Consider the following 26,803-nt stretch of genomic DNA (forward strand, 5'->3'; position numbering starts at 1 on the left):
TCGTCTCATAGAGAGACTGCTCAACCTGTTAACCGAGACAGGCAACGCTCGCGTAAGAAGCGCCACACGGTGGCTTCGGACGAACTACATTGCGGGGCACAGGCTCCCAGAATACCTCCGCCTGCGTCGGCATCGAGGACGGTAACTGCGCCTACTGCAAATACAGGGTCGCCACTGAGAGCACAAGGCGAACATTCGTCGTCTCTGGGTGGCACAGACACGGAGTGACGTTTGCTGCTGCCCTCTAGACCCTCGGGGACGATAGCGCGCCGTAGTGTTCCACTACGTCAAGAAAGGGATGCTAGGGCTATTAAAGCCGACGACCCTTATAGGCAAGCAAGGAGCCGAAAAGAATGACAAGGAAAACGTTGACAAAAAATACTGAAGCACCTGCTAGAATCAGTACACGTACTTCTCTATGGTCTCCGGAGTCCGGCCGCTAAGATTGCCGTGAATGTGCTCATCATTCTGGAGCCGCTTATCGCTGCTCTTTGCATAATGTAAAGACCTTTCTCGGCACCTGCGCTGCCCACGCAGCTTGCACGCAAGATCCTTCGTTGCGCTTTTTGGTGAAGTTTCAATTGGTTTGTGACTCCAGGCAAGTTCAGGATGGCGGTTGACACTGCTGAATGACTTCATTGGACGTCGTTGAGAATGAGAATGCTCAACTTGCCTTCATAGTTGTGCATCTCTCTTCTATGTCAACATGATCCCCCATACCCATACAGCTTTCACGTCCCCGTTCCACCCTTCCCCTGTGAAGCTGGGAAGAACAGCAGGCTAGAGCACGACAGCCTAGGTTAACTTCTCTGCCTTCCTTCAAATAGATTTTCTCCTGCTTGGGTGACTAGGTCAGCGTATTAAGAGTTTAGATCAATAGACTTGCCCCAGATAGACAGACTAGAGAAGTGGGCAAGGAATAATAATCGCACTAAATGTAATGCGAGTTTCGATTGCTCTTTTATTTATTTTCTGCCGTAGTAGTCCGATGGCTACGGCGTTGCGCTGCTGAGCTCGAGGGGGCGAGTTCTATGGAGGCCACGGCGGCCACATTTTGATGGTAGCGAAATGCAAGGGCACTTGTGGATCATGCGTTTATGTACACGTTAGAGAGTTCGTGGTTGTCAACACTGGCCTGCAGTCCTTCACCGCGGTGTGCATTATATTCAGATCGTGGTTTTGGCTTTCAAAACCCCATAGTTAAATGAAGAACCAATCCTCAGACATTTTTACACGTTTCGCCAAAATCCACATCAACCCTTCCTGGTCAAAAGACCTACTCAGGAAAAAGCTACCCCGTTGTATCACGTTACAGCTATGTCCGCCTACACATAGGCGCGGTTATTAAACGCTGAATGACCCGCGTCACAGAATTGCACCTTATGGGGTGAACTCGTGACGTGGAATATTTCGTGTGGTTGAGCCCAGTGTTCGGCACGGAATGGAAGGCGCTGCTTCGGGGCCTACAGAAGAAAGGACTTTCACAGGCCTCTTTCTAGACTTAGTGTTCCCCGAAGAATCCGAGTAATCAGGAAAGGAGTTTTACGCCTGTTGATGGCCTTCCTCCGAGACACTGTTCACCGACGTTTGGCAGCACACCAACGTTCACAACGCATCGCATGATCAGGTGGTGCGATTGACGGCCGTACATGCTAGGTTAATCCACCCCCCCCTCCCCCGCCCCCCGATTCAATACCCTTACATTGTTGTTCCTCTGCACAGACGACACATATACATCGTGGTGGATCGGCCAAGAATGGGGCGGTTAGGAGAAAATGCATGCAAAAAGTTGAAAACACGAATACGAAGGGAAAACGTATTCTGCTCGGTGTTCCAAGTGCAACAGTCATCATGCTAAATTGAATAAAAGGTACGTAAATAATTATTATAATTTACTGCTTTTGCAAGGCAGTTGATTAGTATTAGGCATAAAGCCTTTCATCGGTGGCAAACAGTCCGGTTTGTTGACGTTGATTTTTTTTCTTCAACACGGCTCCTAGTCACCAGGGAGATTCGCCAGTCGAATGAGAAATGAAATAAGGTAAACAAATGAGAACAAATAAATAAAATGAAGATATTAAGAAAAGCAAGATAACAAATATATTTATACAGAACATATAATAATGAAGCTTTTACGACTGCCAGTCGACTTGAAAAGAAGAAGCAATGAGAGAATGATTCCGCGAGGCTCGTGCTCACCTTCACAGAAGAAGAAAACCCAACGCTGAGTGTGGCCACGTCCTGCCCCGCTGGAACGTCTAGAGAAGCCCAGCACGCGGTCGCGCCATGGAGCACAGTCCCTTCGCCACCAGGAACTTTGTGGTGGAGAACGTCCTCAACTACTTGCAGACTGAGGAGCTCTTCACGTGCGCCGAGGTGAACCGGTTGTGGCAGGCGGTCGCCCTGTCCCTGCTGCGAAGGAAGCTGGTCTCGGTCTCCGTCTGCTGCACGCCGGTGAGCGACGTCGTTTTCGTTTCTGCAGCCAATTCTCCAGCGATACGCCATGAAGCAATCTGTGGATCTGTATAACAGAATGAATCCGTTTAGGGGTCATGCTGGTGAGGCCATTAGCTGGTTGCGACTGCACTTATGTAGCTCGGGTACCTGGTTATAGCAGCATTACTGTCAGTGCCAGTTTTAGAGTATGTGGTGTAGTATAGCAGTATCGGGCCGTCGGAGTATCAGTGTTGAATAGTATTGAACGTATTACGCCGCTCTCCCACGCTTTCTGCGTTTTTTTTGTCACGGCGTCCAGCGGTCAGTTTTGAGCCTCAGAGCGCAGCATCTGTGATACACAGCTGAATTCCAGGTTATATTGTGTAACTGTGTTTGGAGCACTAGTAGCACGTATGCAAGTTCGCAAAAATGGCATGCAGCACAACAAACGCGAGCACGCTTTCGCAGGACTCGGAGCGGGCTACCCCCGCCTCAGCGCTGGGCAGCTCGCACGTGTGCGTGGACATCTTCTGCTCCAAGTTTTCGCGCTTCCGAAACATCGCGCGCATGGCAGGACTGCGACCGTCGTTGGTGTTGCTCTCCCATCACGCCGATCTCAGCGAGGACAAGCGAGGTATACCACATTATGGCGCCGCGAGAGAGCTGGAATTCTGACCGCTCCGGAGCTCGCCGTCGGAAGCGTCGTGCTTAAATAATGCGGCACCCTATCTGGCCGTCACGCTGATTCCCGCGGTGCCTGTCGGCCAAGGAAAGACATACAGCAACTACATAAGCAAAAAAAGTTGTACTATCAATGCACTCTGTTTTTCACAACGTACGGAGCTAATACGAAGTTGACAATGGAACGCAAAAACCTTAGGGCCGCTATAACAGCCTTGGAACGGAAAAATCCTAGTTGTAGACCTGAGACAGGAAGACAGCTGTGTTGACAGGAAAGCGAGGGAATGCAGCGAGTGTTTTATTTAGATTAAGACGAGGTTAATTGGACAGGCCTATTAAAGCAAAAGAACGCTGTCGTGGTCGACGCAAGGTTAGGACATGCCTTGTGATCGGGAAACTTATATGTACAGAGCAGAGTCAGTTTACGTAAGACGGGTATAGTTGAAGAAACCTAGAGAGCGCTTTACCCAACTGCGAAGACCAATTGGCTCATTATGGTAATCAGGACATTGACGCGGTACAGTGTTGCCTGTCTCGACGACAGGGATGATAACGGCACCACAGCTCGCAAGCTATGTAGGCTAGGTGAGAAAAAGTAACGTATGGAAGCGGATAGCTTTATTTGTTTCTTTCGCCTGTTTTCGTGCTGGTCAACGGATTTATTCCGCTGCGAGCATGTGCCCTCATGCAACCCTTTATCCGATCGAATTAATACTAGACTGAGTGGGACTTCTTGTTGGCCTATAGTTGGTGCAGGTTTATCTTGGTAGAAGTGACACAAAACACGAGGGCTATTTAGACAACACGATAGGACAGGAGCCTATGCTTGTTTGAGGTCTTTTGTGCAGTTTTTAGCAGTAGTAGACGATATGCACATACCACTTTGAATCGCAACACTTGTACCACTTCGAGACATACATTTCGAGATGTACACTTCGAGACGTACCACTTCGAGACGTACCACTTCGAGACGTACCACTTCGAGACGTACCACTTCGAGACGTACCACTTCGAGACGTACCACTTCGAGACGTACCACTTCGAGACGTACCACTTCGAGTACCACTTCGAGACGTACCACGTTGAGACGGACCACTTTGAGACGTACCTCTTTGAGACGTACCTCTTTGAGACGAACCTCTTTGAGACGGACGACGTTGAGACGGACCACGTTGAGACGCATATGCTGTCGCGCGAGAACTTTGTGGCGTCTTAAGGTGTCGATGACTGGGGTCAGTGGTCGCATTGATTCGTTTCTTCGTAGCCGTGGAGTGCTGCGCTACAGAAGCACCCTTTGACGGTTGCAGAGCACGTCCGGCATCGCAGCCTTGTGAGCAACTCCTGTTCAGTCGTCTTGCTTACTTGGCTTACTTGGCTTAGGCGCTGAGCTTGCTTGTAAATTAGTGATTGGAGGAGTATCGGGCCTTTTATATTATATTAGCATTTTATATTGCTGCGGCGCCTGCCAAGAAATCATTATTGTGATGAACAATTTGCTGTCATCAACAAGCCCACATTGCAACCCTCGTGATCTGACTGACGCCTTGTAACCCGGGTGCAGTAACCATTTACGGTTATCATTGCAAAACCGTTGCGGGAATCTGTACGGAACAAAGCGAATACGCAACCGACTGATTTCCGTTTGAATGGTACGCCATCGGAACCAGCACATCAGTGAGAAACGTTGTGCACAGGCGTGATAATTAAAAAAAACATTTACAGGCAGCCCATTCATGTGTGCGGTTTCTTTGACGTCTTCGCCGTTTCGCATCATTCAGCTGCGTGCTAGTATTTGTCTTTGAAATGAGTAGCTCTTCATGGGAAGTTTTTATCAGTCGACGAAAAACTCGACGCGGAAAGTTCACGTGAATTACGAACATTTCAACAAGCGCAAGAACTGTTGTCCCCGCGCAGTGGTGGAGCGCCTGCGCGAGTTCCTGCCCCCGGACTCAGTCATCGTGTATTTCAAGCTGGAGCTCGTCCGAACCGTGAACGACACCGAGGACGCCACGCACGAGGGCATCTTCGGCGAGTTCCTGTTCCGCGTCGAGGATGACGTGTCCGCCAAGGCGCCAGCCACCACCTCCGAAGAGGCCGATGACCAGCTGTGGCAACAGCCGGATGGAGCCATCCCTGGGTGAGTAGGCATAGCAGTTACCGCGCTATGCCCACTGGGGACCCCCAAAATAACTGAGCCTGATGTCCTTCAAATACTCGCAGCCCAGCGATGCTACTCAGGCGGAAGGTGACCAGTACCGTATCTACTCGATTCTAACGCACACCTTTTTCCTCTAAAATAATGGCCTGCGCGTTAAAATTGGGTACAGAACGAGAACTGAAATAGGGGGGGGGGGGTGAGGTGGAAAGCTATTGCCATTAGAGTTCAAAACTGCCGTAATCCAATCTACGCGTTTGCTGAACCCAGAGAGGGAAGGAAGGGAGGGTGGTGGTGGCGGCGGCATCATGTGTGTTGGATCCGTAAGCTCGTTAGGCTGCCATCGTCGGAAAGTTGCTTCAGAAATGCAATATTCAAAATGCCATCGAGGGAACTGAACATGAGAAGCTACGGGATATTGATAAGGAGTCCCACATCGACGATGACCGATCCCTTGCTCGCGATGACTGTAATGGAATAAAATTTCTTTTATCAAATTATAAAAGATTGTTACTTTCTCTTTTACAATAAAATCTGGTTAGTTAGGTCAATGTGCGCGTTACATTTAAGGGCACGTTAGAATCAAGTACTCGTTAGGATCAAGGAAGTACGGTACAAGCCAGTCGGTCGCCTGAAGCGATCTCAGTCTTGAAGGGATTGTACCGTCTGCCTAATGTGCGAGAGCGCGCGTCACATCTCACTTGTGACGCGCGAGATGACCGCCAAAGATAAGTTGGTATTCCTGATACCGGTGTCGGATATTTGATTCATCTATGCATCTGCTCAGAGGATAGCAGACAAAATCACGGTGGGATTAGTTATTCGAGAGTACGTGCAGAAATGTTGCTGGAAAAGGATGCGAGAAAAAGCTTGCGCTGTATTTTGCTACTCATAATGTCGTTTATTCGCAACGCAGAATACAGGAAGCAAAGCAAGTGGAATGAAGTTTACAACGATAATGGGACGCATTCGCGAACTGCTTCGATTGCGTGTTTACTAAGCAGAAATGCAACAAGGCTTCCATTCCTCGCTACATCGCTTTGTATGACGGGATGTTTCAAGCTATGAAATCGTGCGCCTTTCCGATTGACAGCAATAGTATCTGCCGCAACGCAGCTGTTAATCTTTGCGAGAATTTCAAGGAGCATATGAGAACTTGCGTTATGTACCTCCATGCAGATTCTTTTGCACTCCATGTCTGGCACACTAATGTCTGGCTAGGATCCACACTCGCACAGAAGCCAGTAGTGGTTCGAACACGCTCCATACCTGCGGCCACGAACCCGATGAATCCTTGAGCCCGCCGGAGGCTTTGACTTCTCTGAAACATTCAGATAATGGCCGATGTTACTAGCCTCGGATGCTCACTGTCCGCTAATGTAATTATTTTATTTGCCTTAAGACAGTAAACAAAATATTAAGGAACAGGCAGGCATCAGGAGGCAGTGTCAAAAAACAAAAGAATTAAGGGTGCAGTTGGCTAGCTATAGCCTCCATCGACGAAAGGTACATTTGTGCGGCGAAATGGATAACATGTCTGACTACATGTACTACATGTGCATGTATTACTGACTACAGGTACCGGGGCTTCATCAGGCGTTACCGCCTTTTGTCCCTGTCCCCTCTTTTCCTTCAAGAGAAGAATAAACTTCACTTCGCTTCACTTCACTCCACTCCACTTTCCTTGACTCCACTCTACTTCGCTCCATTTCACTTTATCCACGTAAACAGCGTGCGCCTGGATGGTCAAGCCTTCTTGAAAGACTTTACAATACGACTTTGAAGTCGTCTCTGCGAGAGACTAGTAACGAACTTTGCAAAAGGACCAGTAAGTAGGCTGGCCAAATAGCCAAATGTTTCAATACTCTTGCAGGCCGTCGTCTTCGACATCTGGCTCGAGCCGCGAGGGGTGGCGACCACGGGTCCAAGGCGAGCAGTCCGTGCCGCCACCGGGCCTTGCTGCAGACCTGCCCGGCCCGTCCACCGCTGTGGCACCGCTGCGCCCGTGGCCTCGCCGTCCGCGCCTGGCGTCGGGCGGCGAGCGAGGTGCGTTGTTTCGCAACGTGCTCCCGGGCGTGCTCGTGTTCCAGGCGCTGCACGTGACCGCGGCCAACATCGAGGGCAACGCGGTCACCTCGTACTTCACGGAGGAGGCCACTGGCAGGACCGTGCAGGTATCGGCGATCGGGACGAATGGTGCGCTCCAAGGAAATGGTTCCGTCTAACATTCAGTCAGGTCGAAGGACGTGCCTTAGATATTAATCAACAATGAGCAAATGACGGTCACACCCAGTTACGCGCAAAGGGCCAAGATCGCTTGTAGTGGGTACGATGGAGAGCTCGCAGCACTAATGGGGTAGGTATACTAGAGGGCAGGGACTTCACTCATAATTTCTGCAGAGTAGCTGCTCGCTAACATTACCGGCTAGATCGCTACCATTTTACAACTCATAAACGGTTGAAAGTACGACGAGCTGAGGGCGATATTTTTCTTTCAGTTCGTTCCTACCTCAGCGGCTGACCCTTTATTGAGGGTGTTAATCAGATAAGGGTGCTTGTGTTAGCACGCTAAACACAGCACACCTAAACGTGATAAGATGTTTAGTCTGAGCGTCCTAACTCAAGCGCACGGACACATTAAACACGGATTCTTGGTCGTCGTTGTTGCGAGCTAGTTGCAGTGGAAACAACCGGCCCATTTCGGCTGTACTACCTCATGGCAGGTGACGTTGGCGGCTGTCTTCAGCGTCATGCCGAGCAGCCAGCTGGAGCCGCTCATGCGCCGGCTGAGCGAGGAGTTCGGCTCGACCGACGACGCCATCGCCGTGGCGTTCCCGCGCAACCAGGACGAGGTGCTCGGCGAGCTGGAGGCGTTCGAGCGCCACTTCCCCTCGGTGCCGGCGCTGGCGAACCAGGCCACCGAGTTCAACGTGGACGGCCAGTACGCGCCCATGAGCAGGCTCAAGGTGATCCTGCTGCTCATCAAGCTGCTCGACTGAGCACGGTGAGTGGTGTACGTCCGGGCTGTGAGATATAGGTAGTCGCGCTCTGAATGTGGTGGCGTACATTTGCACATTTCTCATATTTTCCTTTTACGGTTAGACCGCGCGTTTTGACTGCAAACAACGGCGATAGCCCTCACGGACATAGATTTTATCACAGTTTTCTGTGCCGTAAGGTAATTATTCTATATCAATCTGCGGGGCAAAAATGCACCTACGTTAAACATGCCGTAACATGACTCCTCGTGCAGCATTTACATATCGTAAGCTCCAGCAAACGTTACTCAATTTTACTCGCATTTGTATGATTTTAATCCTCATGTTAACACTATTTCGGGCAAACTGCCCTAATTTAGGGTATATTAATTGCCATTAATTGCCAATATTTATCGTTCTGCAAATAAACTCTCCTTGTATGCAAACCGTTAAACGTTTGCGCCATATTGTCCACTTTTTTTAATAAAGCTCTCAAGTGGTACACGTCGCGAGAGAAAACGATATTTTGCTGTGATAAGCAGTTAAATAAACTGCCATAGTGAACCGGCTTAAATAACGTAGCTGACGTGTGCTCACGTCGTGAAATTTGAGATATCCTCGTGGGCTAACGTGATGAGCTGTGGAGGTAATTTTTCGAATAAACACGAATGATGATTCAGATATAGTTTCGCCCACTTTTAATGACGTAAGACGTGGTTCTGCAGTTCTCCCGGTTCTTCTCATTCAAACTTTTAACAACGGTCCTTTTTCTACAGGTATCGCAAGTGAGCCAGAGCTCGGTCACCAGGTCCTTCTCCACCCGCCGACATCGGAAATGAATTGTATATAACATTTGAATTAGATGTTACCATAAAGAGCGCGTTATTGGCGCCGCTCATCGGCGACGTTCTATTGATTGTTTGCTTGTGTACTTACACAATTCGTAGATACATTATATACCTAATTCAAAGACCTTTACATGTATCTGGTTAAAGAGTTGTATTCTGTATCAGTGGTTTGCAAGTACGGATCAGTTTAACCAGTCATGGCGATATCCGTGGAGTTGCCTTTAGGTTGACGTTAAGCTTATCACGCTCGGGTTATAACGCCGTTCTAATAGACGTCCGTTTACTGTAGTTGACATGGTGTGTGTCAGCTGTGGTGATGATTAGGTGTAACAGACGCAACCTTGTCCACGGAAACGTCTCCGAGTTGAAGCAGAGCCTATTACGTTGGCGCTATAATGCCGCTGTGTAATACGTCCATCTCACACAGGCGACACTGACCACGCGCTGTGCGCATATACGTGCGGAAGGCGGTGCACAGAGTCGCTCGCATTCCTGTTGTCTTTGCGAACTGTGTTGGAGCGAACTCGTGCAAAACGGTACTGTGGCGCAATCAACGTTTAGCTGCGCATTCTATTGTTTTCTGGTGGAATAGACTTAAGTTGGCAAGTGCATGTACCCTATGGTCTTGTAGAATCGGCTCACCCCGTGGAAGCCGACAGGGATGAATTGTGGGTATGCAAGAGACCATTGCGCGTGAGTTACATAGAAAAGACGAGGTAACTTGGCCTATGTTCGGTAAATAAGTAGCTTATTTGTTTCTATTTTTAAATTCTTGACGAAAAGCGACTCGTTGCTGGTTCGAGCCGAACCGACATCTGCATAGCGAGTGCGGTGCTTTATCTGTATAGGGCGATACAGTGACGTCTGTTCACGACCACATTCTTTAGTATGTGCGCAGCAGCTGATACTGGGAGTGTTAGCCAACGCCACTCCTGACCGTGGCAGCGGATGTGGAACATCCTTTTTAACCCCAGGCGTCGCGTAGTGCACGTGAAATTTCGGGAGTACATGGGCAGCTGGCCAATAAAGTGCCAGCGTCTTTGCACAATATCGAGAGAGCCTGCGAAAGAATTCGTGCAACCCTCGCTGTGTCGGGTCAGGTTAAGAGTGAGTGCAGGTCTTGCATGAATCTGTGCGCTTTCTGAAGTAGCGCGCTTACCACCGCCTAACCTGGGGCGACTGGCGTCCATCCAGCCTGTGCGTCGAATCGGAGCAGCGGCATTGCGTCCGAGGATGAAGTGGAGTCGAAGAATTTTGGTTTCTTCTTGTGCTCGTGCAAGTCTGACTACTGTCACTTTCGCGTTCGTTTATTGTTTTGTAAAGTTAGCATTTTTTATGAACTTGCGTAAGTTAAAACGCCTTAACTTTGTATGCAGCGTTCTATTTTATTATTTTTTGAAAGTTAATAAATCTCAACATAGCGGGATAAATTTATTCACATTTGTTCAATTTTTCCTGTAAGTTTTGGTTTCAGTTATAAAATAAAAAGAAAACTTGTAGAACCACCTGCTTCATGGGGAATCCACCGTAGTGAGTAAGAACCCTTGGTGTAAAAAAAAAAAAGATTGGTGTGTTTAGGAATTATCATTGCGTTTTACCTCTCTGAAAAATTTGACTAAGTTCCAGCGTTTCAATTGTCTTGTTTTTATGCACCTAATTTAACCTCCCGATTTGTGGCTAATCCCAGGAGTATATGCCACAACCAGTCAGGTCGACAAGCACCAGCTCCTCTATAGGACATTGCCATAGGGTTCTCTGTGCAGCTGTCCCGATTACTTTATTTATTTGAAGAAGACTTCCTCGTCAAATTAAACAATGCCCTCTTTTACTTTTCATTTGATCTCGAAATTTCTCATTAGTGTTTTTTTTAGACGTCGCTGATTATCCTTTGGAACCTATCCAATTCTGGGATCCAATTCGCATCCTCGCACCGATGTTTTTTTCTGTTAGTGCGGGTGGTAACAACTTTATTGAGATTTCTTCTCAGTTATGATCTGGCAGGCCCGAGCCCTAGGATGGCCCATCACGAGGAGCGACCCCTTCGGCCCAGGCTTTTTGTAGTTTTTGATCCGGCCTTCTGAGCAGCTCCTCCCGCGTCTGTTGTGAGGGAGCTGGCAGGAGCGACCTGGGAGGGGGTAAGCCCTCGCACACCCAAAAATCTGATTTTGGGTATCCAATGTTTGATTTGTGCAGTTTTGGCGGATTGGGTTCTATTGCCCGTTGGTAATTATGGCCAGCCGATGTGGGCAGGGGAACGACTTAGTTTGGATTCGACGCAGGATCGAGGCTTGCGCTCGCGGGAGGCTTGCGTTTGGAGGCGGGTGGATTCGCCTTTTTTGCTTGTAGTATGTTATATCGTGGTATGTCATCGGTGCCTCATACATGGGATCCGAGTCTGATGAGAACACCTCCCGGGTAATAAGACCTCGGGCTACCCAGTGCGCCTCCTCATTCCCTTGATTCCCCGAATGGGCAGGGACCCATACGAGTTCAACACTATTTTCATTTGTGAAGTCCCCTAGGACTCGCGCTGCACAGACGCCTATGCTGCCGCTCGAAAACTTGACTATTGCCCTTTTTGAGTCGCTTATGATAGTTTGCACGGAAGGATTTATGATGGCCAAAGCAATGATAGTCTCTTCCGCTTCCACGGTGGACGCTGCTTTTATGGTCGCGGCGTTAAGGATACTTCCATCTCCGGTCACGACGCTCACTACGTAAGATTGGTGATTTTGATTTGCTGCATCGACATAAGTGGTGTGCTGGTTGGTTTGGTATCTTTCTTGAAGGGCCTGGGCTTTGGCAGACCCCCTGTTGTCGTGTCTCCCAGGGAGCATGCTCTTGGGTAACGGTTTTATAACCAAACGGCGTTTGACTCACCGAGTAATGTTGTTCTTCCTGCTGAATTCATAACGGGATTCAGCTCGCGTTTACTTAGAATGACGCTGCCAGTGGCGGAGCTGGAGAGTCGTTCACGTTGGGTTGTTTTATGGGCCTCCACGAATTAATCTAGGGTATTGTATATACCTAGCTCAAGTAATTGTTCAGTGTTCGCATACCTCGGGAAACCAAGGGCAGCTTTATGAGCTTTGCGAATGACGCTGTTAACCTTTTATTGTCAGAAAGGCGTAGGTTGTAGTAAGGGAAGGAATACACGATGCGACTGATCAGGAAAGCCTGCGTCAGATGGCAGATATCGGCCTCCTTCTTACCGCGGTGTCGTGTGAATACTCGTCTGATTAGGCCACATATTTGGCGGGCAGTCCTCTGTAATCAGACAATCGCCTCAGAATTATGGGTGTTATGTTGAATTAGCATGCCCAGGACTCTTATAGTCAGTACGGGCGGATCTGGGCCGTCTTCCAAACTGACTCGTATAGGTGAGGTGCCGTCCCTTTCGGTGGCGTGCTTGGTCGATTTACCTCGGATGACGAGAAGCTTCGATTTTGTCGTCGAGCACGCTAGACCATTCGGTCGCACAAAATTTTGTACGGTATCCGGGGCCGCTTGCAATGCTTCCGTGATTTCTCCACCGGAACCGCTATTGGTCCAGATGGTGATATCATCGGCATAGATGGAGTGTTTGATATGCGGGATCCCTTGCAGCTATGGAGGCAGGTTTCGCATGGTCACATTGAAAAGGAAGGGGGAGAGGACCGAACCCTGAGGGGTGCCCCTTGTTCCTAACTGAAATTGTCCGCTTTTATTGTCCCCAAAATGTATTTCTGCAGCGCGATCGATCCTTGAGAAAGCTTGTAATATAGCTATAAGTGCGCCTCCCGACATTCATTTGGGCTAGATGTGTGAGTATTGAAGCATGTGACACATTGGCAATGTGGCGTTGTCAATTTTTTTTTTCTGTTCGTCTGTGAAAAAAAAACAAAAAACGATAGGCTATTCTCGTGAATGCCCCGCTTTGGGGCTGGCCATTTCGCGAACAGAGAAGAGAGTAACGCGAGCACTTATTCTGTCGCCGTTTTTCTTATTTAAGGAAAAACATTTTAGAATCAAGGTTCAGACAACTTGGTTTAAATGTTTCCATACTGTAAATTTTCTTCTCTAGGAGCCTCCTTTCTTGGAAACTGCCAAGGGGCTGTTCGCTCAGCCGTTAAGGAATGTATAGTTATATTGGGCATATTTTCTTTGGTTCATTATGTGTTATTTTTTTTACTTCTTCCTGACAGTTCTACACATTTTATAAGTAACTGGAATTTCGTAATGCCATAAAAATACTGGCCAATTGGCATTGCTGTAGACGCAAGTATTACTCCCTCCTTTGGGGCAGCTACATTGGGTTTTAGCTACAGTAACGTATGTATGTCCGTCTGCGATATATAGATAAATCTTATAGATAGCAAAAGTTGCGAGTTTTGTGACAGAAGGAGAATACCTGGTTAACTTACTGATCTAATATTTTGCAAAATTCCAATTTATTTAACTGTAATTCTATTTATTACCATCTAGTTTTCTCTCCTTTCCAAAAGCACGCCTTTTCCTCTAATAAAAGATGTCTCTAGCATTAGTTTGTCTACTTAAAATAATTGTACGATTTCATCTGCGCCCTCGCATATACTTTTTCCCCCTCACGTTTTCTCCCACAGCCCCACCCGTTTGCCCGCCAGCTTCTTGGCCAGTCCGCCGTAGGAGATATGCGCCATAATATAGGTAGCAAGCAAGCCTCATCAACATCATTAGCGTTTTGCGGCCAACCCCCCCCCCCCCCCCCCCTCCCCCTACCCCTCGTGCCCACGCTCCACAAATGCGAGGAAGAAGAAGAAGGTCAGGGTGAGGGCGAGCAATCGGTTGGATGTCGAAATTGTTCTAATCGTCGTCGGCCAAACGGCGACGGGTAAACGATAGAGACTGGCCTCGTTGAGCCGGCCTTCGGGGCAAACGCCGCGATGTTGACCCAGTGGGACCCGAAGACAATCGAGAACCAGGAGCCCACGGCCACTTGTCTCCTGAGGGTCAAGCAGGACATCGCGGAGATCAAGGCCAACCCGCTGCCCGGAATCTACGTGTCCCCCGAGGAGAACGACCTGACCAAGTTCCACGCCATCGTGGTGGGGCCGTCGGGCACGCCCTACGAGGGCGGCTTCTTCCAGTTCTTCATGAAGTGCCCCGCCAACTACCCGATGCAGCCGCCGCGCGTGCGCCTGATGACCACGGACGCTGGACGCGTGCGGTTCAACCCGAACCTCTACGCTTGCGGAAAGGTACGTGTCGTCCGAGCCCGAGCTCGTGTCCCCAGAGGCGTCCTCAACCTGTCAGGGAACACATTCGCGAACGAGCAGGCGGACGCGATTGCAATGCCAGGCGGACGTGTGTCCGCATCACGGCGCGTGGGCAGGAAGGCGTGGGTGTCACACACACACACACACACACACACACACACACACACACACACACACACACACACACACACGCACACACACACACACACACACACACGCACACGCACACGCACACGCACACACACACACACACGCACGCACGCAAACACACACAATATATATATATATATATATATATATATATATATATATATATATATATATATATATATCATCAGCCTAGTTACACCCACTGCAGGGCAAAGGCCTCTCCCATACTTCTCCAACTACCCCGGTCATGCACTAATTGTGGCCATGTTGTCCCTGCAAGCGTCCTAATGTCATCCGCCCACATAACTTTCTGCCGCCCCCTGCTACGCTTCCCTTCCCTTGGAATCCAGTCCGTAACCCTTGGTGACCGTCGGTTATCTTCCCTCCTCATTACATGTCCGCCCATGCCCATTTATTTTTCTTGATTTCAACTAACATGTCGTTTACCTGCGCTTGTTGCCTCACCCAATCTGCTCTTTTCTTATCCCTTAACGTTACACCCATCATTCTTCTTTCCATAGCTCGTTGCGTCGTCCTCAATTTCAGCAGAACCCTTTTCGTAAGCCTCCAGGTTTCTGCCCCATATGTGAGTACTGGTAACACAAAGCCGTTATAGACTTTCCTTTTGAGGGATAGTGGCAACCTGCTGTTCATGATTTGAGAATGCCTGCCAAACGCACCCCAGCCCATTCTTATTCTTCTGGTTATTTCAGTCTCATGATCCAGATCCGTGGTCACTACCTGCCCCAAGTAGATGTATTATCTTACCACTTCCAGTGCTTCGCTACCTATCGTAAACTGCTGTTCTCTTCCGAGACTGTTAAACAATACTTTAGTTTTCTGCAGATTAATTTTCAGACCCACCCTTCTGCTTTGCCTCTCCAGGTCAGTGAGCATGCATTGCAATTGGTCTCCTGAGTTACTAAGCAAGGCAATATCATCAGCGAATCGCAAGTTGCTAAGGTATTCTCCATCAACTTTTATCCCCAATTCTTCCCACTCCAGGCCTCTGAATACCTCCTGTAAACATGCTGTGAATAGCATCGGAGAGATCGTATCTCCCTGTCTGACGCCTTTCTTTATAGGGATTTTGTTGCTTTCTTTGTGGAGGACTACGGTGGCTGTGGAGCCGCTATAGATATCTTCCAGTATTTTTACATATGGCTCATCTACACCCTGATTCCGTAATGCCTCCATGACTGCTGAGGTTTCGACCGAATCAAACGCTTTTTCGTAATCAATGAAAGTTATATATAAGTTATAAGTTATATATAAGGGTTCGTTATATTCCGCACATTTCTCTATCACCTAATTGATAGTGTGAATATGGACTATTGTTGAGTAGCCTTTACGAAATCCTGCCTGGTCCTTTGATTGACGGAAGTCTAAGGTGTTCCTGATTCTATTTGCGATTACCTTAGTAATTACTTTGCGGGCAACGGACAGTAAGCTGATCAGTCTATAATTTTTCAAGTCTTTGGCGTCCCCTTTCTTATGGATTAGGATTATGTTAGCGTTCTTCCAAGATTCCGGTACGCTCGAGGTTATGAGGCATTGCGTATACAGGGTGGCCAGTTTCTCTAGAACAATCTGACCACCATCATTCAACAAATCTGCTGTTACCTGATCCTCCCCAGTTGCCTTCCCCCTTTGCATAGCTCCTAAGGTTTTCTTTACTTTTTCTGGCGTTACCTGTGGGATTTTGAATTCCTCTAGGCTATTCTCTCTTCCACTATCGTCGTGGGTGCCACTGGTACTGTATAAATCTCTATAGAACTCCTCAGCCACTTGAACTATCTCATCCATATTAGTAACGATATTGTCAGCTTTGTCTCTCAACGCACACATCTGATTCTTGCCTATTCCTAGTTTCTTCTTCACTGTTTTTACGCTTCCTCCGTTCCTGACAGCCCGTTCAATTCTATCCATATTATAGTTCCTGATGTCCGCTGTCTTACGCTTGTTGAATAACTTAGAAAGTTCTGCCAGTTCTATTCTAGCTGTAGGGTTAGAGGCTTTCATACATTGGCGTTTCTTGATCAGATCTTTCGTCTCCTGCGATAGCTTACTGGTTTCCTGTCTAACGGCGTTACCACCGACTTCTATTGCGCACTCCTTAATGATGCCCATGAGATTGTCGTTCATTGCTTCAACACTAAGGTCCTCTTCCTGAGATAAAGCCGAATACCTGTTCTGTAGCTTGATCCGGAATTCCTCTAGTTTCTCTCTTACCGCTAACTCATTGATTGGCGTTTTGTGTACCAGTTTCTTCCGTTCCCTCCTGAAGTCTAGGCTAATTCGAGTTCTTACCTTCCTATGGTCACTGCAGTGCACCTTGTCGAGCACGTCTACATCTTGTATGATGCCAGGGTTCGCGCAGAGTATGAAGTTGATTTCATTTCTAGTCTCACCATTCGGGCTCCTCCACGTCCACTTTCGACTAACCGGCTTGCGGAAAAAGGTATTCATTATCCGCATATTATTCTGTTCTGCAACCTCTACTAATAATTCTCCTCTGCTATTCCTAGAGCCTATGCCATATTCCCCCACTGACTTGTCTCCAGCCTGCTTCTTGCCTACCCTGGCATTGAAGTCGCCCATCAGTATAGTGTAATTTGTTTTGACTTTACGCATCGCCGATTCCACGTCTTCATAAAAGCTTTCGACTTCCTGGTCATCATGACTGCATGTAGGGGCATAGACTTGTACCACCTTCATTTTGTACCTCTTATTAAGTTTCACAACAAGACCTGCCACCCTCTCGTTAATGCTATAGAAGTCCTGTATGTTATCAGCTATTTCCTTATTAATCAGGAATCCGACTCCTAGTTCTCATCTCTCCGCTAAGCCCCGGTAACACAGTACATGCCCGCTTTTTAGCACTGTATATGCTTCTTTTGTCCTCCTAACCTCACTGAGCCCTGTTGTATCGCATTTACTACCCTCTAATTCCTCCAATAACACTGCTAGACTCGCCTCACTAGATAGCGTTCTAACGTTAAACGTTGCCAGGTTCAGATTCCAATGGCGGCCTGTCCGGAGCCAGGTATTCTTAGCACCCTCTGCAGCGTCACAGATCTGACCGCCGCCGTGGTCAGTTGCTTCGCGGCTGCTGGAAACTGAGGGCCGGGGTTTGATTGTTGTATTCATATAGGAGGTTGTGGCCAAGTACTGCACCAGGGTGGACAATCCTGCTCTGGTGAGAGAGTGCGTTGCCGGTTCTGGTCACCGGGATCAGGCCGCACTCCAGGCCTGTTTGTGCAATTTTCTCAACACATGTTTTTTTATGTATTTTCCGGTGGAGAATTGCGCGGCGCCGGGATTTGAATCACGGTCCTCGTGCACGGGAGTCCCCGCAGGAGTGAAGTTAAAAATAAAAGTATGGGGTTTTACGTGACAGAACCACTTTCTGTTTATGAGGCACGCCGTAGTGGAGGACTCCGAAAATTTTGACCACCTACATATATATATATATATATATATATATATATATATATATATATATATATATATATATATATATATATATATATATATATATATATATTGAGGAATAATGAGAGGCGGGAAGAGTATGGTGTTGGCGCCACTTCACCGTGGGCTGTGTGGAAGCCGCCATGTTTCTGCCTACATGCTCTGCAACGGCGGCTCGTTGCGCCGACTGCGCTTGTCAATGTTTGTAGCTTTATTTTTTTATTATTCAAGGAGCTCACATGCTCCGAGGTGCAATGTTTAGTGAGGGGGTCGAAGAAAGGCTAAATATATCGAAAAGGAGAGCGAGCCAACTCGTTACATAAAATTTGGCAGTAAGAAGTGGAATGTTGTACAATTGTTAGCTGTAGAAGCCATAATTGTTCCTTATACATCGTTAGGCTGCAGAAAATGAACTGTGGAATTGCATATGCAATTCTTGCAATTATGTGTCACACAAGAAAAAAATTTCTCAATAAGAAGCTACTCCTTCGCATGCAGATATCGCTGAAACAATACATGGACATTCTGCAAAGAGATTGGCTACTTAATTTCTAAAAGTCCCAGAATCAACACTCTATTGGAGATAGAAAGGGTAAATAAGGAAATGAATATGTACCTAATTTGTCAATTGTTCAGCTAACATGAGTAATGCAAAACAGAAAACTTTCATTGGTCAATCAATTCATTACCTAGTGAACTCTGTGATTGCCTGATTGGTAATCATTCAACTAAGTGATGGCATTTAGTTAATTGATTATAAGTCACAGACGTGAGTAATTTCAAAATTGGATAATTAAAAGTAATTCAGTACTTTATAGTGCATTCAGATCTTTATATTGCGGTGACAACCACTGTGCTAAGTTCAAATTGGAACACCTCAGAGAAAGGCAAGCCTTTCAACGATTGCGTCGCGTGAACTACATGAACTACATTGAAGTCATGAACAACAAAAAGCTCGAGCGCAACTGATAACAGTGAGGACTGATCGACGGGTAACCCTGTGCGACGCATGTTGGCGGCGGCGCTACACTTGCGTGGGCTGGCAACCAAGTGTTGCACACTTTAGGCCTCGCAGCACTGCATGGGCCGTGCAGTCCCTGAACACAATGCCCCCAATGCAGCCTAAACAGCTTCGCTGGAAATCCGTCGCCGTGCGAATGTTGCGGCCGCACGAATTTTCGAAGTGCGTTTAGTTCATGAATTAAGTTTATTTGCGCAATATTTGAACTGTTCTGTTTGGAACAGAGTTTGAACAGCGCGAATAAGACAAGGACACGAGGAAACAAATTTTCTTGTTCGCGCTGTTCAACCTCAGCTCCTAATATGAACCAATTAGCCCTGATCAAGATCCTACCAATACTCTTTTTAGGACTTAGGCCGTTTTTGAGAAGTTTTGCAGCCAGCTCAATAATACCCGTTGAAGTTGCTTTCATTATACATTATCGTTCACGCGCCTGTTTTTTCCCCATCTCTGAAGAAATCCCGCGAATTACGAAAAAAATGGCTATGGCTTAGGTAAGGTTAAGCCCAGGATGCGAAGCATACTAGCCTTTATTTTAGTTGTTGAACCACTGTTTAGCCTGGTGAACTGCTGTTGCTTGGCTATATTTGGTTCGGCTAGACGAAGAAACAACTCATGCATTACTGCTTCGCCTTCAAGAGTGGAACGCGACAGCGTTCCCGTCGACCCGCCAAGGGGTGTAAGACAATGGGCTACAGGGCAGCGACTACGCGCCCCGCATTGGACGCGGTGAGCGTCGAGCAAAGCAGCGTTCGGCGCGGCAACGAAATGTGCGCCTGAGCAAGAGACGCACGCCTTAGAAACAGCTCGTTTCCAAGGCAACACCGCATTCACTAGAGGCGCTTTTGTACCGCTTTGAAGCATCGTACTCGTGGCTCAGTGGTAGCGTCTCCGTCCCACACTCCGAAGACCCTGGTTCGATTCCCACCCAGCCCGTCTTGCAAGAGTTGAGCCAAAGCCACTTCTCCTCTGTCGTGACGTCACGGTGTCACGTGGTTTCATGGCGACACCGCCGCGCCTGAGGAGCTGGGTTGAGCTCTCGTAATATGCTTCGCATAAAAGAATAAAAATATCACACGTCTTGCTCTTGCGCACTTGGAAAGCAGCACCCTCAATCGTGTTATTGAAGAACGAAGCACGCGTAAAGCCGATTAGTGTTTGAATTCGCGTATCAGCGCCTGCCTATCTCTTATCATTTAGAATTGGGGCAGACTTCAGTCTTCACGTTGAAGGTGCTGATGGGCGCTGGACGCCGTGGCCGATCACTTTTGTGGGTTTTGCGACACGTATGCTGGCTTCGTTCTCTCAAAACACGACTGAGAACGCTGCTATTTAGACGCTCAATATTTCTGTCTTTTTCATACTGCGTGCCATTTTTTTATGGAGCTCAAAATAAAGCACTTTGCTAAAGGTAATGGAATAATAATAATAATAATAATAAAAAGCTTTGTTGGTGGTTTCTGAGTACGCCCCAGACATCTTGAAATATGACTGACGCCCGAGAACGAATATGTCAATTTTTGCGTAATAGATATAACTAGTTAGCTAATTAATGGGATTTCAGGAATTACTCTGAGTAACTATAGGAATGACTACGACAAATATACCGTGGGCCTTATCCGTTTATTGTCTAGCAGCGTATATGTTATTTCTCGATATTAAGTGAAACACTCGGTATAAGCATGGTTATTCCTATATGGCCACAGAGATTGTAAAGATACAAATGCCACATTTGCATCAATAAATATTACAACTCTAAATTCAATTGCGCTGCTAGAGATGTAGTGAGTAATTTGAATTGATTTAATCAGTCGTGTAAGCACACAAATACCTGTAGGCTACTAGCCCTGATGGACGCTCAGGAATCAGTTCTGTTCGCACGCCTGAAGGTTTCTGGATCCCTGGAAGAGAGAGCACGTTCGATAATAGAAGGACGTTTACAATTAACCATGTTGCCGTACACGCGTTATCATATTTCCGCATGATAATTGCGCTGCGCGAGAAGCGCTCGTGATATCACGGTTTTCCTAAATCTTGGATGTTTATGCCAAATACAAGAAGAGTACAGTAGCTAGCTGGGCGAGTCGCTACATCTTCGTAACTATTACACACAGCGCGCACTAAAAAACACAAACGAAGAATAGACAAACACGAGCGCTGACTGACGACTAAACGTTTATTGCGTTTAAGCACATGTATAGGAAAACAATCCCGCGCACCAACATTCCCCAAACCTGACCTTACATCCATAGCCAAGGACAGTGCAAAGGACATGACGCTGGTTAACATTCTTTATTTTAATTCTCTCAATCTTTCTCTCGCAGGTCTGCCTCAGTATCCTCGGCACATGGCCAGGACCCGCCTGGAGCCCGGTACAGAGCATAAGCAGCGTACTGATCTCCATCCAGTCGCTGCTCAACGAGGAACCGTACTACAACGAACCTGGATTTGCAAAAGGAATGTCCCCCGTGCAATCTAAAAAGTACAACGACAACATACAACACGAGACCATTAGGGTTGCCGTCTGCGACATGGTAGAAGCCTGCCTGCAGGCCGACCCTCCGTGTCCGCCGGATCTGGCGGGGGCCGTTTTAAAGCAGTTCGCCGAGTCGTACGGCATGTACGAAGAAAAAGTCAAAGGCCTGATCCATGTCACTGGTTCCAACATTGTGGCGGGATTTCTAGGTTTATTCACGCAGAAAATTACGTATCAGTACGAGACACTGCTGACGCGACTCAAGGACTTGAAGGAACGGGTGGACAAAAAACACGAAGCCGAAGCGAATGCTAACATGGACGCCGATTTCAACGCTGATGTTAACGTTGTCGCTGTTAACGCTAATGCCAACGCCGGACAATGATGGACTACCGTTGCGAAGTCGTCGCGTGGAGCAATTCAAAGCTGGACTGCTTCCGAATGCCGGGGGAACCAAAGTTCGGCCACGAAAAAAAGAAAGACGCAAGTTAGCACAAGCTCGAAGAGTTCACCAAGCCGAGTGACCCGGGACATATGCGTGCCCTCCCCTCTAAATTAAATGATCTGATCACGAATAGCCTTATATAGCGTGAGTGCCATCAATACTACAGCACCATTCTGCGTGAGAGAACACCTCTGTTTATTCTTAGTTTGCAGCTATTGTCAGGGGACTTTCTTTTTGCGCTGTCAGCAGGTTATAACCACCGGTTACTCAAATCTGGCTAGGTGCCCAGAGGCGATTGTGGACAGGGTGAAAGGCGAATAAGGAGTGGCGGTAGGGACGTTTCCAGTGCAGACATGGGGCTTTGCCACGAAGCGAGATACAGAAAAGCTCACGGATAGTGCACAGGCACGCAGTCTTGTAGTAGTAGCGGGCTGGCTAAATGACGTATACTGAACAGAAAAGCGGCAGCACTAGTCCGGCGTTTAGCAAAGGGGGCAGACGACTTACCCTAGATGTCCCCTCTGGTGCAGGCTGCGGTGTGCACGGTGCCGCAGGTACCTTTACGTAAAAGTGATGTACAAAGAGTGCTTGCGGCCACTAACGAGGATATATGGAGAGAGAGCCGAGAGAAAGGTTTCGAGGTTGTGGGAGTAAGCAGGGAAGCGAGGAAGTAGGGTGGTTTTCAACGAGACTGAATCCACTTCAATGACAGGCTTGAACGAGAAGTGGGGTGGTGACTCGCTTGCACCGCAGTGCGTTTCTTGGGGGGCGTGGAGGTGCTCAGGTGGCCAGGTTAGGTGCTGATGAAGAAGGTCCCCTAGGCGAATTGCAGACTAGCATCACCATCAATAACAGGAAAATGATGGAAGGAGGAAGAGAGCTCGCCGCGCAATATGCTACATGAACAAGCAGGGCGGAACAAGAAATGACAAATTGTTAGAGATTGAAGAGCAGTTAAATAGACAACAAATAGTGGTGTATGCCGTTGGCAGAAACGCACGTCAGAGTCTTAGAAGAGCGGCCAGTGGTTGACAGTTACGTTTGGGAAGGGTGAAACAGAACTAAATTCCAAAGAAAGGGAGGATAAGTCTGAACGCTCATACATCAGGGAGCCAAATGGCAAAGAGTAAATTCAAAGCTATCAGGCACAGTAAGTTGAAAGAAAGCTTTGCTGGGTGTACCGTATTTGTGGACGGGAAGAAAAGTGCAGTGAAGAATCGGGAGTTAGTGGAACGCCTAAGTGCTGATATTAGGGGTTTCGGGAATAATCTGGAAATTATCCTGTTAGGTGACATGAATGCCAACATGCAGGACCTAGACGGATATACTGACAACAACGGGAAGTTAATGCTAGATGTCTGTGAGCAGCGTTACCTCGTTATCGTGCATGCGGGACCTACATGTGACGACCAGGTTACATGGAAAGGCGGAAATAGGCAATCGGTCATCCAGTACTGTCTCATGACCTAAGAAATTTATGATGAAAGAAAGAAATGGTCATTGACGAGGAAGGCTATAGCAGCATATTGAGTGACCCTAAGCGTATCATTTTGAAAATGGAATAAGTAGTTGGGAAATGGAGCAAGGAACGACCAGTCCAAATTTGAACCCTGAAAAAATGACAAAAACAGTCGCAAGGGTCGGGAAATACCTTGGCAAATCACCAAGTAAAGAATGGGATTATATCGACCTTTAAAGTGTAATGACGAGAAAAATCGGGAAAGGACCAACACGCTTGTTGGAAAGAAAGAAGGGAACCGAAAACTTGGTGGAACAAGGAAATACGAGAAGCGATCGCCGAACGACAGAAGGCCTCGTGAGATCACAGGTAGGTAAAAAAAAAGCACAGTTGCCGCAGGATGAAGTAGCCAGAAAATGGGGAAATATACCGGGAGAAAAAAGATGTGGGTCAAATACTGGTCCAAGCAAAGATAGAAAGTGAAAGTGAGTGTTGGTTGCCAGAAATACACATAGAAGAGAAAGCCGAACCTAGAATATTTTGGAATCACATAAAAGTATTAGACAGGAGGTCTGAAACAATGCAACATATCCTAGACGAAGATGAAAACAAACTGGTTTAACAGGCTGTTATTTTTCGTTGGCTTGAGAACACATCTTTTTTTCTCTCTCGCTCTTTTTCTCTGGGTTAAAAGATAAACGAAAACGCGGCATGTTTTATATTTAGATAACATGCATTGACCCACTTGCATTCATTCATCTATCACAAGAATCAATCGCATCATTGTCTTTTTTTCCCTCTAATGCGTTTAGACACACGACCCGATTCCTCGCCAAGCCCCCCTACTTCATATGGGAAGATATTACACATAACACCGGGGCATTGGCCAAAAAACTCAATATGCGCCCCATTTTTTGATAGCACCAACAACATCATCCGTATCTAACCAATCCCGCAACATGATCACGCTCTACATGCAGAAAAAATCTCATGCTCGAGCACCCGTCGTCATCGAAGCCATAGTGGTGGAATCTCTTAAAGGCCCGGTGCTGGGGATACTAAAAGCTTCGGCATGCATCACCGCTGCAACACTTAAAAAATCGATTGGTCGTTACGCTTCCTGTCATACTGTCTCTTTGGACGTCGGCACTAGGACACTGCTACTGGACGCATGCCTCTCAAGCATTGTATAAGAAAGGACAGCTCGATGTCACTTATTTTGACTTCAGTAAGGCGTTTGATGTTCTATCCCACATAATACTCCTTCACAAGTTGACGCAACTTTATCTTCACCACTCCGCCACAACGCTGATAGGAAGCCACATACGCCACCGGTACTGCTATGTTAGCGAAAAGGGTCAGTCGTCAGAACTTTATTCGGTTACAAGTTGAGTTCCTCAAAAGTCTTTCCTTGGCCTTTTTCTTTTCTCACTGTTAACGACGTTGCGGCACTCATTCAAAACTCTTCAATTTTGTTATATGCTGCTGACGCGAAATTTTGCAAAGTGGCAAAAAATGCTAATGGTTGCGCCACTCTTCAGAAGGACATCGTTAATTTTGCGTCATGGTGCGCTCGTCATAAATGCATCTTGAACGAAAGTTGTAAGGTTCACGCGGTCGACTCACAGGAATATATTTCCCTATAGCGTTAAAGACGTTCTCCTGCCAAGAGCTCCGGTAACAAAGGACCTCGGAGTGTACTTCGATAGCTCTCCGAGTTTCTCACCCTCACGCGCAATGGACGAGCAGCGTGCACTTCGAACGCTCGGCACAGTATGTCGGTTGACGAGATAATTTAAACAACCTGGACCATCGACACTTCTAATCTAATTATAATATTGGAGAAGTTGATTAATTAATTAGGATTAATTGTCTAATAAGACGGAATGGAAAAAAATGACTATCTCCATGCGACGGCAAAGAACATTACCTTTGTACTGTCTAGCTATGTGCTATTTGCATATTTTTAAACTCTGGCTAAAGTTAGCTGGGACACCCTGTATACAGGTTCGCTGTTAAAAGGCATCGCAGGTAAGCCGCCGTGGTCATGGCTGTCGTGCTCGCAAGCCCAACATCAACGAATCGATTTCGTCCACACGACGTCGCAGCGTCAACGTCTCACAGTGTGCCGACGCCATTATCCGGCAATTCCATTTCCGCATAGCTCGAGAAGCGTTCAGTACATAAAGTCAACTATTGGTGACATCATAAAGTTGTGACATAAATTGCGTGTTGGTTACGGGTAATTTTTGTTATCGTTTTGATCTTCTATCATCGGTCGATATGCCATACAAACGCGTCTCTTCATAGCCAATCCTGCTTCTGCGTGCAGCTCGATCGAAGCAACTGGGCTCTATACATGGACCCTATCTCCCTGAAGACGAGCCTAGACGCGTACCGTTCGAGTGGAGGCGCGTCCAGCTACAATCCTGTCCAGGGCCTGGAGTTCCTCTCTCCAGAGCAGCTGTTCTTCGTGGCCGCGTGTATCACGCGCTGCGTCGGCGGCGACGCACGCTCAGGTGGCTTCGCGCATGCGCAGTGCGACGCCACCCTTAAGCTCGTTGACGAGTTCGCCCGCGTATTCGGGTGCCCTCCCGAGTCGCCCATGAACCCGGCGCATAGGTGCAAGCTGTTCTGACCGAGTGGCACCAGTGAATACGACGAATATGCCTTTGAGCAAAATTGAATCACCATTTGTGTAGTTGTGACAAACTTCTTTTTTAACCGCTATCTTCGGCACACCTTGTGCTGTGAAGAGCATAACGTCACGCGAAATCATTTTTTTTTGTAGGCTGATTAGGTGTAGTGGTGTTTCAGAGAAACTCGTGCTGACAGCCTTATGCAGTGGGCTGGACGGAACAAAGACTTCGGGAAGACGTCTATGCTATAATGAAATTCTCGTTTACACTCGTATATTTTGTTACGTTTACTTTGTACATTGATTGTGAACTACGTAAGGAATCATTCATGGACCTTTCGAAGTTTGTGCTATGAAAGAATGTTTGTCGTGATTGCTCTTTCTTTTTAAACGAATTACTAGCGCCGATGCTAAATGACCAAATTCAGCAGGGCGCCTCTTAGCTCAGTGTTTAGAGCCACTCAGTCTCATCTGAGAAGAGAAACGCCTTACGTCGAAAACGACATAGTTGGAACTGTGTGTGTGAGTGCGAATAAATTATGCAAAAATGCGTAATTTGCACATGATTGTCTCATTACTGCCATTAGTACCAAGGCTATGATGAGCATCTCGGTGTCGTACCAGAACACGAACGTTCTCCGAAATCAAGGCACCTTGAACTCGGCGCCTGCTCTTCTGGCGTTGGCGCCGTCAGAAATCAGCTGCCGCACTCTTCTGGACCGGTACCACTCGCCCAGATCGGTCTCGTGTTCGGAGCTCGCACTGTCGATTTGCAAAAGGACGGCGACGCAGTCCCTGCCCCGGAGAG

The 26,803-nt window shown here is 47.4% G+C and overlaps 2 protein-coding genes across 3 annotated transcripts; both read left to right on the forward strand.

The window, feature by feature from the left end:
* Positions 1-2,210: 2,210 nt before the first annotated feature.
* Positions 2,211-26,473, forward strand: LOC135916213 (uncharacterized). Of its 2 annotated transcripts, none has more exons than XM_065449504.1 (6): positions 2,211-2,454; positions 2,905-3,070; positions 5,032-5,254; positions 7,146-7,446; positions 7,996-8,276; positions 25,690-26,473. In XM_065449504.1, the coding sequence occupies exons 1-5, from the start codon at positions 2,287-2,289 to the stop codon at positions 8,269-8,271; spliced, it is 1,134 nt and encodes a 377-aa protein (XP_065305576.1). In that variant the 5' UTR covers positions 2,211-2,286; the 3' UTR covers positions 8,272-8,276; positions 25,690-26,473. The 2 variants fall into 2 exon arrangements, with proteins under 2 accessions (XP_065305576.1, XP_065305575.1); XM_065449503.1 differs by lacking the exon at positions 25,690-26,473 and adding an exon at positions 9,027-10,511.
* On the forward strand, positions 13,845-22,036 carry LOC135916168 (ubiquitin-conjugating enzyme E2 Z-like). Its single transcript, XM_065449431.1, has 2 exons — positions 13,845-14,314; positions 21,302-22,036. Exons 1-2 carry the CDS (start codon positions 14,000-14,002, stop codon positions 21,836-21,838), a joined length of 852 nt encoding a protein of 283 aa, XP_065305503.1. The 5' UTR covers positions 13,845-13,999; the 3' UTR covers positions 21,839-22,036.
* Positions 26,474-26,803: the final 330 nt, after the last annotated feature.

The sequence above is a fragment of the Dermacentor albipictus genome, chromosome 9 (genome assembly GCF_038994185.2).
Source record: "Dermacentor albipictus isolate Rhodes 1998 colony chromosome 9, USDA_Dalb.pri_finalv2, whole genome shotgun sequence".
Lineage (NCBI taxonomy): Eukaryota > Metazoa > Arthropoda > Arachnida > Ixodida > Ixodidae > Dermacentor > Dermacentor albipictus.

What these genes read in the sequence shown, in the direction of transcription:
- LOC135916213 (XM_065449504.1), top strand. Translation starts at nt 2,287, where the DNA reads ATGGAGCACAGTCCCTTCGCCACCAGGAACTTTGTGGTGGAGAACGTC. An exon ending in TCTCCGTCTGCTGCACGCCG is followed by an intron (nt 2,455 to 2,904) that starts GTGAGCGACGTC and finishes ACGCTTTCGCAG; the next exon opens with GACTCGGAGCGGGCTACCCC. An exon ending in CCGGATGGAGCCATCCCTGG is followed by an intron (nt 5,255 to 7,145) that starts GTGAGTAGGCAT and finishes ATACTCTTGCAG; the next exon opens with GCCGTCGTCTTCGACATCTG.
- LOC135916168 (XM_065449431.1), top strand. Translation starts at nt 14,000, where the DNA reads ATGTTGACCCAGTGGGACCCGAAGACAATCGAGAACCAGGAGCCCACG. An exon ending in ACCTCTACGCTTGCGGAAAG is followed by an intron (nt 14,315 to 21,301) that starts GTACGTGTCGTC and finishes TTTCTCTCGCAG; the next exon opens with GTCTGCCTCAGTATCCTCGG.